Source organism: Thalia democratica, unplaced genomic scaffold, assembly GCF_965202585.1.
Source record: "Thalia democratica unplaced genomic scaffold, ktThaDemo2.hap1.1 HAP1_SCAFFOLD_789, whole genome shotgun sequence".
Taxonomy (NCBI): domain Eukaryota; kingdom Metazoa; phylum Chordata; class Thaliacea; order Salpida; family Salpidae; genus Thalia; species Thalia democratica.
In genome coordinates, this window is record NW_028139760.1 from 25,947 (window position 1) to 45,738 (window position 19,792).

Consider the following 19,792-nt stretch of genomic DNA (forward strand, 5'->3'; position numbering starts at 1 on the left):
CTGTTAGGTCGTTTTCATTTAAACCATTGTTCGTCGCTTTCACCTGCACAAGGGTTTACGATGTCCACAAACCCATGCATACCCTTCATTCTCTAATTTTTAAAATTTTCATTTCCTTTTCTACCTTTGTAACATTTTTCAATAAGTCCTGAATCTAGATCATTAAACTTTTGTAGCTTAGATAAAACAAATTGGAATTTTTTTTTTCCATCTCTTCTTGCTGTTTTTCAAATACAGACAGTTTACTTTTTATATCTTTGTTGATTTCATTTTCTAAGAGCAAGCTTTCCTTCTCCTGCATCAAACCTACACAAGCATAACCCATGAAATATTTCCACTGCTGCCTTCGGTTCAATCAGGTCGACCGAACATCCGCCTTTACATTCTTCAAACTTTCAGCTACACTAACAAGCTATTTTCTTTTATTCAATACAGCCATCATTACTTTCATACTACTCTAAGATTTCATTATACTTTTCACTTTAACATTCATCAGTTTGTTTATACACTCATGTGGTTGCTCATGTGGTTGGCCAACTTCTGTATTAATTCTTTCATTTCTTTTTTTAATTTCTTATTATATAAAGCCCGTTTTGTCGTACAGAAATTAATCAACTCATTTGGTTTTTTGAGTTGAATACGTTACACTTCCAACTTTTACTAAAGTTCAAGTGGTGTAACAAGAGCAACTTTCGTTAATTTTAAATTGATTGTTTAGAATTTTGTTTTCTTCATTAGATCCAAGTTTTTAAGCTCAGTTTTTTAAGTTCTTTCTTCATCGTAATAACTTTTTCTTGATTTTTCAATGCCTATTTTTTAATTTCTTCAATAAAGGTTATTAGAATTTTTTTTGAGAGGTGCTTTTGGTGGCAACAAAAGCATTTTCATTATTTTAAGTTGATTGTTCAAGTCCTTTATTTTTTAACTCATTGGACTCTTTTTTGTTATCCTCAATGCTTTTAACTTTATTTTATATTTTCTTGGTATGTTGCCGACTCTATTTTCATTTCTTTGTGCTTTATTGAGTTACAGAAATTTAGTATTAATATTTATCTAATATGGTAAGGTTTTCAGTATATTAAAATAATTTTTCAAAGTTAAATTCAAAACAAATCGTAATACAATGTATATATATATATATAAAATAAGGTTGTTAATTTAAACTTGAACACCTTCTACTGAGCCCACTTGAAGAGCTTTTAAATAATTTATTAGAAAAATAAGATTTTAAAAATACTGGTGCATATGTTTCATAAGACTAGACGCCTTAATCATCAGCCAGTTAAATTTAAAATAAAAGGCACTTTGCTAAACATATATGCAAAAAAAAAACAGTATGACGTAATATTGTACATTACAAAATTTCAGTACAAAAATTGTTCTACCATCTAACTTTCAAACAACTAAAATTAACAAAAACAACAGTTAAGCGACTATAAAATACTTCAAAATTTATTGTATTTTAAGAGGAGCTTCTTCATATGTCGACAAGACGATATGAATATATATATATTTTATAGAAATAAGTTGATTACCTTTATAAATTAAAATTTTTCAACACAGAGCCCACTTTAAGGTTTTTTAATAAAAAAGTTTATTACAAGACGTAAAAACTTGCAGAACTCAAGTTTCGTGCCTACGCACTCCTCAACTGCAAAACACGATCAAATTTATATAGAATTTTTTTCCAAAACAGTACTTAATAATTAACCTGGATCATTAATAGCTCTATTTTTATCTTCAAGCTTTGATGTTTTCTTCATCAAACCATTTGTTGTTCAGAAATCCTTGTGCGTTCTTGAAAATTAAAACACACTATTTGTTTCAACTTTGTAGTTTGAAATTCTTGAACTTGTTTTCACCCTATTTTTTTCCAACATAAGTTTGTATTTGAGTGCACAGTTGAGCTTTTAAATTCACTTAGTACTTTACTTATAACGGAGTTGATCTTCAAATACTTACAAAATACCTTGTTTCGTCTATTAGAAAAAGTAAATATTTAAAAAACTAGCAGTCTTCATTCTTCACTTTTGTTTATAATTAACTTGAATTACATTGTTTTTCCAACTATTTTTACAAACTGAATTGGATTTATATTTAACTTAGTTTTTACTAGAGTTAAAAATAAATATTTTTACAAGTTGGAAATTTTTAATACAATTAATTTCTTGTCCTTTGTAAAGCTGCTGTAAGCTTGTATTCAAATAAAATTGCAGTAAATGTTGTGGAATCTTTATATCAAAATGTTAACTTAATTACTACATAAAAGTGTTAGTTTTTGAACATAAAAACTGTTATCTTAATTATGCTTTTTGTTTGTTGTGGTCAGTTAAAAATCAATATTTCTCAAAGTGTTTATACCAGTTTATTTTGCACAAAAAGTTTTTTTGAGTAATGAAAACACTTTTGAAATTGTCATAAAACTTGATACTTTTCTAAAATTAAATGCGGACTTTAAATAAAACTCGTCAAAAGTTTTAGTACATTATCATATACGTCAAATACAAGTTAGTGTTTAAAACTATTCTACTACAAATATAACTTTATCTATGCTGTAATACTCAGGTGCGTACTTTAGAAATAACCGGTATGCTTTACTTATAAAAATTTTTCCAAAACAACAAAAACTTAAACTTTTTTGTTAAAAATATACAGATTTGCTTTAAATTTACTTAGTTTATTGAATTAATAGTAAGCATAAGTTCTACTTTTAATGTTGTTTAACAATTTTAAACAAATTACAAAGAAATTTTTTGTCTATGAAAAACTGCCCGTTACTTATAGAGAAGTGCTGATCTCTGAGACTGTAAGACATAATTGCTCTTTTTTTTTAATAACTTATACTAAAGTTTTTAATAAAATAAAATTATTTTCTTACTAATTTATATGTTTATAAATAACTTTATAAATGATAAGTTATACATAAAAGTTTATTGTAAAAGACAAAATAAGAGTTTAAACTCAAAAACAACAAATTAACAAAAGTTAACTTTGCATGTCAAAGTTTTAAATCTTACAGCTCTTTCAAAGCTAAGATAGAAAGTAAAATATCTTGTTAAATTTAAAAAATAACTCATATAGCTAAAACAGTACACATTAACTGTTTTGAAGAATATCCAATGTTAGATGCGTAAAAATGAGCTCATAGTAAAATAGACCAATGTAGTTTGAAAGATTTCAATTTTCAAGTTAAAAACGTTTTTGTTAAAAAACTAAAAAAACCTACTTTGCATACTCTAAGCTTTGTAAACAGTCTTTAAATTTAAGCTGTGTCTTTTAATAAATCGTTTATAAAATTTCAAAAAAACTTTATAACTTAAGGTGAAAATAAAACTAAATTAAACTATCAAAAGACACCACTTCAATTACCTATTATTTTTTCCTTGAAACTTTCATAAAAACTTAAGCATTCGTTTAATGTTTCAACTGGAATAAAGTAACTTGAAATACAACTACTTTGTTTAAACTGTACATCTTTATCCAAAAAAAAGTTTGAAAATTACTCAATGTTGATAAACGTTTCTACAGCAAAATAAAAAAATAATATTTCAACTATATATCTTGGTTCTTGCCAGCTGCACGTAAGACAGAAAGAACAGTCCGAGAGAAAGTACGAACAGTGCTACGTAATTCTGCCAAAGTTGCCACTCAGTAACCACCGTGCCGTCGCCAATTCCCAATTGCGACGCGAGAAAGCATTCACCCGTTATGTTGTAACTGTGTAAACATTTTGGATTAATATAAAACTAAATAAGTTTACTATTTATATTGTTAATGTTTACATCTGCTATATATATTTCTCAGTACAAAATAAACTACGTTGTATTTCCTTAGATTGTAGCTGTAGAAATGTTTTTGTTGATGTTATACAATCTATGATTTTTCGTAGTCCTAGATATACTTTACACAAAACTTTGCTTTCCACTAATTTCTAAAAGTATTATTGATTTCAAAACAAACCACAGCTGCCCAGTGTTAGTATCGTTGTAGAATTTACTGCAGCCGAATCTGTCTTCGCTAGGTGGAGACGTGGAGTTAGTCAGGCACGCGTTGAATATCTTGCCTCTAAACTCGTTTATTGCGAGCCCCTTAAGCATAAAATAAACGTTGTTGATTTATCTAAAATGTGTACATACTTATCCAAGTTATATGTTGAAAAAAAAAACTAGAAGTTTTGTATTTTTTGAAACAAACAATATCTGCTGTTATTCAATCTTTATTTCAGCAACAATGGCTAGAATTTGTTTGAAAATTTAAATGAAAATATTTTTACTGAAATTTATAAAAGTTTACTTCATACTAATGAAGTATCTTTAGAAGTTATCAAACTTGCACTAACAGTGAAGCCGTATTTGGAAATACTAATATATTGGATCCAAGCAAGCCAGGGTAGAACAGTATCAAGATTTAGAAGTAGTCCGAAAATAGCTGCAGATTAAAAAAGTATATATTTTTCTTCTTATAGCTATTAATAGTCTTAAACTTAATAGTTTATATCATTGATCCCAAGAACTTTTCACAGTAAACCTTATAACATAAGTTACACTAAGAAATAATATTTTTTTTTTCTATTAAATTTGTTTTTTTAGTGTACTTTTTAAAAAAGTATTAAGAGTTTGATAACAGTCACGAAAGCTTTAAAAATTAAAATATACAAAACAGTCGTGTATCAACAAAATGTTTTCACTTCTCAACATTTTTTTTTCACTGTCAATTTAACAAACGCTGACTTATTCATTGCTTAAACGCACAGCAATGCAGCTAGTTCTAATTTATCAAAACTCACAATAGCGAACACGAATGTGAGGTTGACCAGTGTGTTTGATGCTTCGTACGTCTTCAACGCCGTGCTGTAGAACAAACAAACAGCCACTGAGGAGTAACCGATCAGAAGGACCATCAACAGGAACAAGAAAAAAGCTCCCACTTCATGTTTGAGACCTTTGGAAAACGCAAGTTTAAAATTTAAGTTTAATTAAATATTGTGTCCACGTTTAACACTTATATTACTAGCAACTACAGCTTTTGTTTTTTTAATTGGCTAACATAATAAATTGTTACTTTGTGTTACTTTAAATAACTACTTATGCTTTTTAATTTACTTTTAGTACTTTAAAAAGTCATTATTTTTGCTAAAGATGTGTTTTAACTTCATTAAAGCTTTAAAGAAAATACAGAGTCATAAACTTGATTTTACAAAAAAGAAAAACTAAATCAAAATAGTTTTTGTTTCTTGACAGTACAGCTTATTTCATTTGTTCTATTTCAAAATTTCAAAATACAACATTTCAAAATCAACTGACCTACCATCCAGTAGGTGACGCTGCAGAAAATAATGGGGCCCAATGTTCGCATGGGTATGAGCTCGGCGAAAAGTCTGGCGAGAAAATACGAGATCACCCGGTAATAACCACTCACATATTCGTGTCTGTGTTTTGATTAATAAAATATTTGTAATAGAAAAGAAATATGAGATCACCCGGTAATAACCACTCACATATTCGTGTCTGTGTTTTGATTAATAAAATATTTGTAATAGTAAAGAAAATACGAGATCACCCGGTAATAACCACTCACATATTCGTGTCTGTGTTTTGATTAATAAAATATTTGTAATAGTAAAGAAAATATGAGATCACCCGGTAATAACCACTCACATATTCGTGTCTGTGTTTTGATTAATAAAATATTTGTTATAGAAAAGAAAAAACGAGATCTCCCGGTAATAACCACTCACATATTCGTGTTTGTGTCAAGTATTTACTATGTTTAGCTAAATAAGAGATTTAAAACACACAATAAACGTATTTTCTGTGTTTTGACTGAAATTTAGTTTAGTTGTGTTTTAATAATTTTTGCCTTAGGTTGCACAATGTTAATAGTAATAAGTTTTTTTTTTTGAAAATAGCTAGCACAATATGTATATACACATACACATATATTTTTTAATGGTCCTGACTGTATAACATTTCGGTTTAATAAATAAATATTTCTTTTGTCGCATATTTTAAACATGTATTTATACAGTGACACATTGCTGCCTACTTTTGTTTTAACAAAAGTTTAAATGCACAGTAAAATACAGTCTTACTACTTGAAACGTAGTATTGCATTAAAAACCTTGGTATAAAAATAAAGTTTTGAAAAATCGTATAGTATATGATTTAAAACAATCACATAAAAGTTAGTACTCAAACTTTTAAAGTAAAACCTTGTTTGCAAATTCTACAAACACACATAGACCACTGCAAGTAAAAGTTTAAACATACACGAATAATTCCTTGTCCTTGATGAAAACTTGCACTGCACTGAGCGAACTGAACAGAAGATTAGTTGAAATGAAGAAAAGAACTCCGAATCTAAAATTTGTATGGTAAAGTATTATTTTTACTCTTTGATATTTATTCAAAACAAATCAAACCTGTTTTGGGTGCCAGTTGTTGCACTGCCACCTAGCTGATAGTACAAAAGTCCGAAAATAACTCCAATGAAAATATTTACAACTAGCTGGAAAAAAGATGCTTTTTTTAATTAGAAAATTAAGATTAAAAGATTGAAAAAGTTTCTCCAAAGTAAAATAAATGTTTATCATGTGCTTAGCTTACAAAGAACGTCAGAAAATATTTACAGTAAATTGCATCAACATACTTTACATTTTAATGTGTACAAATTTGGTTCAGAGTTTTATTCAAACACTTTTCACAAACTATAAATTTTGATCGAAAAACAGTTTTACTTTTCTTCATTAAAAACTTTACAATGAGTAATAATTGACAGTTTTGAAAATCATAACATTATAACAATCTCACAGTTCCAAAAGTAGCAACTGGATTTCTGATGACATTGTAGAAAGATCTTTTCAGCAGGATTTTCAGTTGGTGTAAGAATGGCGTGGCGTAAGTTGAAATGTCTTTAAAAATATTGCCACCTGTAGTTAAGTATCAATTTGTGGAAACTTAACGATCAAGTTTCTTATTTTTTAATTACATATTAATAAAATACTTTTTTTGATAAACTATTAAACTCATAAGTTATATTTTAAACTATTATTAGAATTTGAAAAAGAAAATCTTTAGTTTTATAAATTTAGTGGAAACGAGTTTGATCTATTGCAAATAAACAAACATTGTAGTACAATAAACTTAATACTTATAATCTTGTGCTGAAGAACTCATAAAAGGTTTGTAAATAAGTTATCGTGAGCAACAGTTACAATCACTTCATTGCGGAATTGAAAATTACAAAAAACAAACTACATGATTACTATAGATCAGTGGTCGGCACGGTGTACACTGGTGCACACTAGTGTACATTAAATTTAAATTTACATGATTAACATAGATATAAGCAGCTTGGTGCTGTCTTTATAAAAGCTAATCATATCTTGAACTAGATTTTCAAAATTAAAAATAAATTATTTTTGTTTTACCTGTAGGGTTATAAATGTAAATCTGTGTTTTTTTTAACTACCTTTTTCCTTTTCGTTTATTCCATTCAGCTCACTCGTTACATTCTTGCAAAGGTCGCTCTTCTTGTAAAAATCAACGAGTCTCTCACAAACCGGAACTTTCTCCCCATCTTCATTGTGACGTAACACCGTCGAGTCGCCGTTGATGACGTCAAGAATGAAGTCGGCCGGGTTGTTGTGCTTCTCGCATTCGTACCCTGTTACGTCATAGTTTGATTGTTTTAATGTGGTTAAGTTTTTGTTTAATCAAGTTACATATTTATTTTAGTGCATCTTTTAAAAGCGATACAACAACTTTTTAATGCTATAACCCGTTTGTCAGTTGTCAGGTAGTTCAGGTGATACATTTTTACAGTTTTATTGTAAAATAAAGTAAAAATTTATACTTGTTACCTTAAAACTTTATTTTTATCTAATGATAATTTATGTTACCTCTATTTAAGAAGTATGAACAAAAGTAAACTATTGTTTTAATTAAAAAATATATATGAATTAGCTCTAAATACCGGTTATCTGAGTAGCATTAGTTTGCATTTAAGCAGTTTAAACTTTATTGTATAGATGGACAACATCTGTCCGAATAAAACAACTAAATGTTTTAAAAAGGTAATTAGTTTCGACATTTCAAAAGGTACTACAGTAATTATAAACGATTAAGAAAAAGTTTGTTTTTTTCATTAATCTACTATATAACATGCGATTATGCTAGCAATTTATTAAAACATTCACAAATTGATGTAGCGTAAAAGAAGGAAATTTTAATGGCTACTCATGCGTTACCGTTCGTGTGAAGTTTGTTTTCTACAAATTTCACAATCACTTGTAATTAATTACCAGTTATATAAAACAATGTCCTTTAAGCACGCAATATATAAATTTAATACATAAAGCGTTATTTTGTAAAATTAACATTAATTAAATACAGTAACCTCTCGCTTATTTACGCACATTGTGTCCACAGAAAAACTGCGTAAAGATATGAGAGATCGTAAAGAAACGAGAGGTATCAAATATACTCACTATAATGGCTGTTTTTTAATATTGCTTCTAGTTTAAAGCAGACTGGGCACTTTTAACTATTTGTTTACTTTATTTATAAATATGAAAACAACAGATAAAACTATACATATATTTAAAAAAAGGATTTGAATTTCTATAAAATAACAATACGAGTAGAAATAATTTTACTATTTTAATATTAAGTATTTAATATGTGACATTTATATTCTATTCTACTTAGCAAATTCAGTTTATAAGTAAGCACTTCTTGACAATTATAAAATGCTATTTATTAATATATAGGGCAAGACTGCTGTATTATTTCTTTGTGTTTTAAACTTTTATTATTTCATTATACTTTCATTATTAAACACAGTCATGGTTATTTAGAATTTTGATTTAATCTCTTATTGTTAACAAAATTTCTGGTATACTGAGGTATAACTAAATGTTAATCATTTAGTCAAAGAACATAAATTTAGAAAGTCTAAAGATAAAGAGAGATGTGTTAGCATTCAAAAACATATTTTAATTTGAAATATACATTAAACCTAATTTGTGCAATATTAAAAAAAAATAAAATTTTTCTTTTCTCAATTTTATAGAATTCTAAAATGCGTAACTAAACGAGAGTGCGTAACGTCACGAGTGCGTAAAGATCCGAGAGGTTACTGTATGTAACCAAATAATAGTTATTACAAACATACCAAGCTTGGCGAAGTAGGGTAGGCAATCCGACGTTTTACCGTGGAAAACCAGCTTACCCATGGACAGCAGAGTTAGTGAATCGAACAACCTGAATATCGAGTACCTGGGTTGGTGGATTGAAAATATTATCGTCCTTTTCTGATCTGCTAACCTTACAAATAAAACTTTTTGTTAATTTAATTGAACGTTTAAATATGTATGAACGATTGAATTTTATAGATAAGTTTATTTTTGCTGAAAGCTAAAAGTTTTAATATCTTTATATTACATATCATACTGTAATAACAATTATAAACACAAATCTTAATTTTACATTAAATTATAAATTATAGCTCAACTAAAAACAAACTAAGATGTTACAAAAAGTATTTCAATCATGTAGTGCTATAATAAATCTAAGAGTCAAAAATTACTTAAAGTTTTAAAGATCAAACTATTAGTTTTAACATCAAAACAAAAAAAAAACTTTTTATTGCTTTGTTTGTTTTCAACTATGCTTTCTGTATTTATAAAACTAAATTTTAAACGAGTCAAAACAAAAAAAAAAATTCTGAAGAAAAATAAAGTTACGTGCGATTTACGAGTCCAATAAAACTAATAATAATTAACTTTATTAAAAAAGCAAATTTATATTGATAACTAACTGAGTAAAAATCAATAAATACTTTTAAAGCAACAACCTAACTAAATGTGCGGTTGATAAGACCAATAGTAATCATAAAAGGATTTTCTGGAATTGAAAAAAATCTAATAAAATAACAACAAAAACGTTCAATAGAAAAATAACAAAAACTTTTAAAACAAGTTAAGACAAACTTTTTAAGCAGCAACACAACAGAATGAGCGGTTGAAGCGTCCAGCCCAGTGGTCGGTTCATCGAGGAACAGTACGGACGGATCTGTTATCAGCTCTATTGCTATACAAGTCCGCTTCCGCTCACCACCACTGATCCCCCTCATGAACTCCGTTCCCACCTGTGACGTCATAGTTGAAATAAATTTACAGCCTTTTGTGACGTCACAACTGAAATTCAGACTTTGAAATGTTTTTGAATGTTGATTTTTTTATTTACCTATGTGAACTCATAACAATTTAACTTTTTTACGGTTAATATCCTTCATAAAGTTGTGAAGTTACGCTTTTTCACTAAAAAAGATACTCTAGGACTTAAAAAAGGCATATTTTTGATTATTTTCAACAAAACGTATAAAACTAGCTCTCGTATCGGCGCAGGAGTTGAGACCGAGATCGAGCAAGCTGTTTTCAATTACTTCCTCCTTCTGCCGGTTTGTGGTTGTTCTTGGGAGCCTCAGGTTGGCGCTGAACCACAAATTCTCCCGCACCGTCAGAGTCCCTTGGCAGATATCGTTCTTTAAAAATATTGGTTAATAAAAAAAACTTTATTTATGTGTAAAAATTTACTAAATTTTTATATCTGTTATACTCAAAATGTTTTTTATTTATTTGAAATCTAAATTTCATTTTATTTATTTTGAAAATGCTTATACAATTTTTATTACCAAACTCATAACTATTTTGTTTATTACTTTGTTTACCTACTTTGTTTACTAAACTCATAGTATTTTTTGTCCTTGTAAACTATAATCTTGAACATTCTTAAAAACCTGTATAACATATCCACTGATCCTTTTAAAGTTTTTCGGTAGAGGGCCTCCATTAATGAGAACTTTACCAGAAAGACCTTTGGGATCTTTTCGACCGGCCAAGATGTCCAACAAGCTGTTTGTAAAAAAAAATCTAGAGTGATTTATATTTTACATAAATATTTAATTTAAAAATTTTACTATGTTAATTAAATACAGTTTAAAAAAAATTGTTTCAGTTTATTTAAAACTGCTGTTTTAAACAATACATTTCAAAGTTAAGTTAATTACAAAGGTTTCAAACACACTTAATTAATGCAAGTTTAACTTTAACTAGTTTAAACCATATGGATTTTTTATAATATTTTTATTATAACCTAGATTTTCCACTTCCAGTTGGTCCCATGATTGCGTTCAGGCCTGGTCGCATAATTCCGCTGAAAATAAAAATAGTTTGAACTAGTTTAATATAAAAAATACTTGGCCAGTCGCATCATTTTTTTATGCTTTGGGTGTTAAAATCATTAATCAATGCATTAATCAATTAAACTTTTCTTTTCATGATAATTAAATATCTTGTAGTAGAGTTAAATCTGTGAGCCACTATTAAGCTTTAAAAAAATTGTATTTGCAATAGACGTTTAGCTTGCGTAGTTTTGAAAATTTTTAGGTTGCTAGTTTTTGTAAAAATAATAATAAAAAAATATACACAAAACCAACTAACTTGACATCAGATAGTATATTTTTGTTTTGTGCTTGTTTAAACCAAGCGCAACAACCGGATTTGGTATTCACATTGTAGCTGACGTCACTAAAGCTCATCAATGTGTTTCTTACAGAAGATATCTCATCCATTTTGAATATTATTTAAAAACAACTAAAATTGATTATGTATGTAAGCTTTTGAACACAGTGTAGTGTTTAGAAAGATAATTATATCGTTTCAGCTTAGCTAAACTGTTTTCTTTAGACTTTTTTGTTTCAAGTCAAAAAGTTAATAAATTTAACTGTTTTTTAATGGACTAATCATAATTTAGTTCTTAGACTTGAGTATTAAAAAAAATAATTACGTGAACTTTTGACACCTGAAAAAGTAGGTAATATGCTTGATATGCTAATTTTTAAAAAAGTATGTCTTAGCTATACTTTCACGAACGAAACATACTTGAATAAAATTTTTATCTCTTTTACTCGACGCTAGTTAATTAGGTGATTAAATATGCACATACAGAACTAAAAATTGTGATACAGCTGTTATTTTCTTTTGAGTGTTGTTTAAAGTTTCGACTAGTGTGTTAGGTACCAATAAATATTCTATCTAAAAAAGTTTGCTTCGCAGTATTTGAACTAACAAGTTTCTATTAAAACTTAAACAACAAATCCTTCAAAAACAAAATCAGCGTTACAGTAAATACTTATTAAACTGTTTACAAAGTTTTTTATCGAACTTTATCAGTCTCTAAAGTTTAAAATATTTTGAATAATACTTTTTGTTGCCTGAAAAACTTTTGTTTTAAAACTATTAGTTTAACAAAAATAACAATTATTTTAACGAGTTTATTTTTTTTAATAAAAACTAAATTCAGTCAGCAAACTATTTCTTTTTTTTCGCCTAATTAGTTTGCTAACAAATTAAATAACAACTTTTACTAAACTATGTGTAGTACAATAGTTATATGGCTAAAAAACAAATTTTAACATAAGCAAAACAAAATTTTCAAATAGCTTAACTTGAAAATGCTAAAATATCGATACTATTTACTGAATAATTTTTAAGAAAATATCATTCAAAACCACGCTAAAACTAATATCCTGTATATTGTGTTATACTAAAATAAAATTCAACAAAACTTTTGAACTTTTGTAGCTCACAAAACTTTTTGTTAAGCAACACAAGCTTTTAAGTTTTGCTTGAGTAATTCAAAGGTGAAAAATATATAACTTCATACAATTCTCGGTATGTTGCATAATTTTCCAAATCAACCAGCTATAACCTAATACTGAAAACAACTAGAAGCAAGCTACTTTTTAAAAACGATTAACGCAGAAGTGTTGAAACTATGAAAAGTTTTAAAACATCCAAACCACTCAAAAACGATTAGGAGTGTTTATTGTTCTTATGTGTTCTGTCTATAAAACTAAATAATATTAAATTAGAAAAGTTTAAAATGAATTTAATTAGATAAATTCGAAGAAAACATAATTTTACTTTTGGTAGCTTTACTTTATTAACTTCTTTTGTATACAGCGATTTTTAAATGCTTTATAAGGTTTTTTACAATTAAAAACAACACTTAATATTATATAAAGACCAAAACTTAAACACTAGACTCGGAAATACTTTAGATTATACATTTAAAAAAGTTTAAAATAATAAAAAATGTACATAGTTCAAAAAAAATTATATAAAGTTTATTAACAGTATTTTCTTAAGTGTCAAAATATACTTTTAGCAACATAATGTATCATAACCCTTTGTTCCTAACTTAAACTATCTAAAATATAACTTTTAAAACAAAAACAAACTTTAAACAAAAAACTTATCTATTAACACTTCGAGTTATACTTATCGTTAGCTTACTTTCGAAGCTTTACAAACAGCCTGAGGGAAAACGTATGCTTTGAAGAAACTTAATAAACAAATATCGCAGTATTAGATTTTAAAAATAAAAATTGTAGTAAAATTGAAGCAAAACGGATTAGGGTAAAAATCACTTTGTTTTTTAGTTTAAACTTTATGTGTGTAAGAAATGTTTTTTTTATTATGTAATCAGAGTTGCGTATATGCATATACAAGGTTTCCGTATATGCGAATCATGTATGCTTCTGTAAAATTTAAACTTTTACTTGTTCTGTAGTTTTTGAGTAAAGTGTTAATTGAAAATGTAGATATTTGACGATGAAATCAAGAAGCACACATTTTTTATTAGTTTTTCAAATATTTTTCCATGTCATATATTAAACAAACTTTCCACAGACTTTCGATCGCAAGTTGTTAGGTATTTTGCTTTTTAAACTTTCAATACTTATTGTACCTGGTTAAACACATTACGAAAACTTAATATTATTGAGCAAGTAAGAATTTACAACTTGTTAATTAAAACTAATAAGACAGCAGCTTTGCCAGAACTAATATAACAAATTTTTTTTTTTTTTCGAATTTTTTCAGTGAGAACATTTATGTAAAATGTGGTTACTTCATCAATTAAAAATATGATCTGTGCACGCCGGGTTGTTGTAAATAATTTTTTATTTACTGCATATTATGTTATAGTTTCTAAAAACTACGGACTTTTCGAAACCTGCTTTTGAAAATTAAATATGATAATATTTTTCGACTACATCAAGAATGTTTTTATCACTCACTAAATTTTCTGTGCACAATAAACTGGTATCCACTGTTCTCAATTTGAGAAACGCTGAGTTTAACTGAGCACAACGAAAAATACAGATCGAAGAACTTAGAGCTTCTAGAATAAAAATTTTCATTTGAAAACGAGATAACGCAAAAATGCGATTAATAACTAATAACACAAAATGTATCTACTTTTGTAATGGCTATAACTAGTATAAGATATTAATCTAACTATTTTAGAAACCTTTTTTTTTTAAACTTTATGCTTGTTAATTAGCAAATAAAAAAAAAAACAAACATACTTTTGTCATCAGCTACTAGCTCAAAAAGATGAACTAAAAAACTTTGAAAAAGACAAAAATGATGTAGAAAAATTGAAGTCAGTTACATTAATTTTAAGTAAAATTTGTTTGCTTTTATTTACTATTAATACGCCGTGTTTTGATTCTTAGAAGTTATAAGACTGTAATAAATATAAAAATTAACGTTTTTCAAATTTAATAAATAAATTTCTTTGTTTGATAACCAAATGAGTTATTTTTTTATACAGAATAGTTACGATGAGGCTGAGTAAAAAGAGATAACACTTTGATAGTGAGACAAAAAAAAGGAAAACTGAATTAGAAGATGCTAATAAACAGCTTGTAAATAAAGATTAAAATAAGGGAAGAAAAGTTATATAAATGAATTGAAGAAACTATAGTCAGAAGTGAAATGAAGAAATTATTCATTGAAACATACATACATTTCACACTTAAAACCATACCATTTTATTAGCTTGCTCAAAAACTTTTTATATAGCCTAGGGGGAAATAAATATGCTTTAAAAAGCTTTATTTTCTCGTCGAACTGAGATTAAAGAATTATATATATTTTTTCTATTTTAACTGTAGAAAAGCTTAAAGTTTATAAAAAAGTTAAAACTTAGCCAGTTTAGTTCATAAGAGAAGTTATTAGTTTAAATGAAAAACTATACATTAAAAATATATTCTCATTAAAAAGCATTGAAAAAGGACTTAACAAATAATAGTTAAAAAACTATTGTGTTTATAATGAACTATATTGACATACTATAAACAGAAAGAAATAGCAGTTGTAACTAAATACTTTTGTAAACTTTTTCATTACTTAGATTATTTAAAACAGAACATCAGTACAGGGATCTGAGTTTTTTTAAAGCATATCACTCTAAGTCTTAGTTAAACCAAACTAAGTAAGAAATTATTGCAAAGCATCTTTCTTAACAAATTTTTAACGTTTAAGCTACGGTTCAACTGTACAGTAAGATGTTATTAAAATTAATATATCTTTCGAATGTTTAAAATGTTATATATGAGCTTTTAATACTTAATCAGTTTCTAAATTAGTGTAAAATTGAAAGCATCCTTTTTCATGATATAGTCATATCAAACTTTGAATAAACTACTAAAAACTATTTTGGCTGCTAAGCATGATTAAAATTAAAACATCTTTAACTTAATAGATTAATTTATTTTTTCTATGTGAAAATCAGAATTTAAATCATATCATCAAACATGTTTACTAAAACTAAAATAATGATATTTGCATAAATTTTCTGATAAGATGCACATATTTAAAGATATATATTCAAAACTTATTTTATATTGTGTCACTAGTAGTAGTTGTAAATATATTTCATATTCCCAAAACAAGAAAAAAGTAAATGAACGAGCTTGTAGTTTCCATAATGAATTTTAAATAAAATAGTTAGTTTTTCCAAGTTTCTTTACACAAGTATAAGTTTTACAACTAACAGATTGACATTGCAACCGTTTTTTATGTTTCAGTCGTAAATTAAAATTTCAAATCTTATATACTTATTAGATATAGCAAGCTACTTGTGACTAATTTGATGTGTTAATTTCTTGTCTATCAAATTTAAAAAATAACGCATATTCAGTGTTTATTCAGCCAATTGCAGAAGTAACATTTTTCAATTATAACATTTTTCAATTATAAATTAATATTTTTTAATCATTATATAAATGAGATCAACTAATGTTAGGTTCTACAAAACTGGTGCGAAAATTCAGGTATTCGTTTATTTTGTAAAAGCACATATGCAGTATGATTTTCAATGTTTATATCGTCCTGGATTGGTTTAGATCCTAACTTCATGGGTTTTTATTGATCTCCACTGCAATTAATCCGTATTTTGAAACTAACTGAGTATTATTACTTTCCATTGGTTTTTCAATAATTCCTTTTTTTCTATTTTTAGGTTAGATGTTTCATTATTTTCAGCAATACCACCATTTTCTTCCTTCAATGCAGTCATTTCATTTTCTCAAAAGTTGATAAAGTTCTCGCCTCTTTCGTTGACATGTTTTTTCCAGTTTGAAAACCCGCCATAATTGACGCAACAGAAGTCACGCTCGACTTGCTATCACGATGCTGACATTCCTATGAAAATTTTTAGCGGTTTAATTTTCTTTTGCAGATGGCCCAGCACCAATTATTCTATGTTCCTCTTTTACCTCAAGCATTTATATTGTTAAAAGTTCAAGTAAAATTTTATCTCGATTAATTTTCTTCTATATGTCGAAAGAAACAATTTTTTGTAACAGCAGAGCTGACTTCTTTAATTCTAACTATTTATTTTCATAACATATGAAGAATACTTTACTGTTTCATCTAGTTTACAGAAAATTAATTGATTCCTCTGATTTCAAATCATTTTTAACTTTGATTTCAAAATTATTCCAATAAGTTGAGTTAACTTTTTCTAAGTCAGACTTTAGTTTCTTTACTTCATATACATAGCTTTTCTTCTTAATTTTACATAAGCTGTTTATTAGCATCTTTAAATTCAGTTTTTTTCACTTTTCGTTTGACTATCAAGGTGGTATTTCTCTTTACTTAACCTAATAGTAATTATCAAATACAAAAAAAAAAGCTCAGTTGGATATAAGTTCTTTACAAGTTGAATTGAAGCAAAGTTTTGTAAAACCGTTATTGAAAAAAAATTAGGACAACAAAATTGAATTTTATTTTTAAATAATATAAGTTTGCATAACTCCGCTCACAAGCCATAAGAGCTTAAAAACTGCAATTTGTTTTTGTTAAGTTGTCTGCCTTTATTTTAAAGTCAAATCCTAACATTGAAATTTTCGTTTTCAGGACTTTAGCTTAAATATAAGATTTTTTAATATTTTCTTTACAATCCATACTTCGTTCTTTGAAAAGTTGCATAAGTGTTTTGTAAATTTTACTTATTCAAAACTTTTTTTAATTTAAAAAAATGTTAAAAAAATGCTGCTGTTAAGTTATATTGAAAACATGAAAATTTTTTTAAGAAGTTTTTAATCTAACTTATTTAAAAAGTTATACTAATAAACGCATCAACTATAAGGTTTACCTTTTTTGTTTCCTAATCTTTAATTACGATTACAAGTCAGAATATTTAATTAATGTGCCTTATCCTTTAACTCTACCTTAATTTTATTTAATATTTTCTTGCAAAATTTGAACATTTTCTTTAGCCTTTTTACTTGTGTTAAAGAAACTTGTGCTGGTAAAAAATAGTTTTTGGCTACTAACGTGAAAAACTAAACTGGTTTTTGGTTTTCTTTGATAAAAATATGCACACTTTGAGCTAAGCTTAATTTTTTTTATTTTAGCTTTGTAAACTTTCTATGTCAAATTCAATGTTTGAATGCCGAAGTAAAACTAAATATAAACACTAAACAGTGTATATTTCCTTCACTATTATTATTACTACATATATTATTTAAACTATTTGTTTATTTATGTGCTAAAACCATAAAAAAAAACGTTGTGGTTTTAGAGGCAAAGTTTTATAATCTTTTACAATTGAATTACTAAAAAATAACTATTTATAGTTTTTAGAGGTTTTACTTATTCATTATAATTTATTAGAATAGTTTAAGAATGAAGTTACTAAGTTTAATAAATTCTAAATTTAAAACCAAAATATAGAAAAAAATTGTTAGTGGACTATTAACAATTAAGTACTGTATGACACTTAAAACTATTTAAACTAAATTTGAAGATTTTTATGGCCTGTAGTCAAAAGTATTTCAAAACTGAAAAAAAGTGCTAAGATAAGAGATAACAAAAAATTAAATATAAATATAAAGTTTAGAAATATTAATTCAGAGATGATAGTATCAGATGCAAATTATTTTAGAGCATTTTGTATTGGTCACAATATTGTAGTCTTTCACCATTCTGAGAGTTACAACTCTGTTATATACGTGTATTCCAACTCGTTAGTTTTAGATTTTTCCTAGCAACAAACAATTATGAAAGTATTTAAAATAATTAAAGCTTAATGAAACCAGTAAACATTGTTGAAACTTCCAAAGTTAAATTGTTACACCAGAAAAGGTTTTGGAAATTAAAACTGTTTTAGAACATTTAGATTAAAATGTAACCATTGTATCTAATTAGGAATAGTCGTGTAGTCCAGGCCCTGTTTTTCTACAGTAGCTGGACTCCAGGGGGAACGGGTCAAATATGCACGAAGGAACACTTTGGCACGAAAACATTTATGCACGAAGAAACTTTTCCACGAAAGGTAAATTTTGCACAAAGAAAATTTTGTACGAAGACACTTTTGCAATAAGGGTCATTTTTGCACGAGAGTAAAAAAACAGAAAACAAAAAAAAAATACAGCAAAAGAAAAATTAAAAATCTAGTAATAAAAAAACAAAAATAAAACAAAGTTACCGACCGAGGGTAATAGTTAGGGTTAGGGCCTTAAGGGTAACAGTGATAGTAAAAATGAAATAATTAAAAGAACTATTAAAACTATCATTAAAAAAAAAACAAATACATAAAAAAAACAAAAAAATGCTATCGATCGAGGGTAAGTTCAGTTAGGGTTATCAGTGATAGTAAAAATAAAAACTTTTTACTTAAAATCTTTATTCTTCTATATAAAATAATTTTTTTAAACTTTTTCAGCCTAATCTTTATAAAATTTTATATTTTTGTTCGATGGAATTTAAAAATTTTAAGTAAAAACATACATTTTTACAAAATTAATTTTTTTATAATGCCCTGGTTTAAAGTTTAGACTATTATTTCTTAGTCTTTAAATTTTTTTTAGCAAACTGTTTTGTATTATAAAAGAAATCGTTAAAGGTAATTGAGATAAGGTAAAACTTTAAAACTTAAGGTAATAAGGTAAAACTTAAGGTAATTAAGATAAGGTAAAATTTGTATTTTGTAGCTACTTAAAATCCTGTAAAGTTTTAAGAATAAGATAAAATGTTTATAAATTATTTGTGTGGACTGACAGCGTAAAAGACAAATAATTTTATGTTAATTTTTGTCTTAACTTTTGAAACTATTTTGTTTAAAGTATGTATTTTTAAAATTTGTATGTTTTACTAAAGTATATTCGAAAAACTAATATTTGAATTTGAAAATCGTATGATAACTTTTACTTAAACTTCAAACGCTTTTTTTTCAATTTTTCTAATAAAAAAGTGTACTATATTTCACCTAAGCCTTATTTTGAAAAAAATATGTTTTACAAACATTCTTAAAAGCTGTTTCGCTAAAAAACTAAAGCTCATTAGTTGAAAATTTCAGTAAATATACATTTATTTCATTGTTGTTAGCAAATTAAGTATATGTGCATTAAACTGAAACATTAAATTCAAATA

At 26.7% G+C, this 19,792-nt stretch overlaps 1 protein-coding gene across 1 annotated transcript; it reads right to left on the reverse strand.

Annotated features, from left to right (window-relative positions):
- Nucleotides 1-3,548: 3,548 nt before the first annotated feature.
- LOC145847086 (broad substrate specificity ATP-binding cassette transporter ABCG2-like) lies at nt 3,549-11,651 on the reverse strand. The gene is made up of 15 exons (XM_082953502.1): nt 11,504-11,651; nt 11,157-11,216; nt 10,801-10,915; nt 10,393-10,545; nt 9,992-10,149; nt 9,175-9,326; nt 7,471-7,665; nt 6,810-6,928; nt 6,422-6,507; nt 6,270-6,359; nt 5,304-5,428; nt 4,783-4,941; nt 4,340-4,428; nt 3,961-4,088; nt 3,549-3,717 (listed from the first exon to the last, which is right to left on the reverse strand). The coding sequence occupies exons 1-15, from the start codon at nt 11,632-11,634 to the stop codon at nt 3,549-3,551; spliced, it is 1,929 nt and encodes a 642-aa protein (XP_082809628.1). The 5' UTR covers nt 11,635-11,651.
- Nucleotides 11,652-19,792: the final 8,141 nt, after the last annotated feature.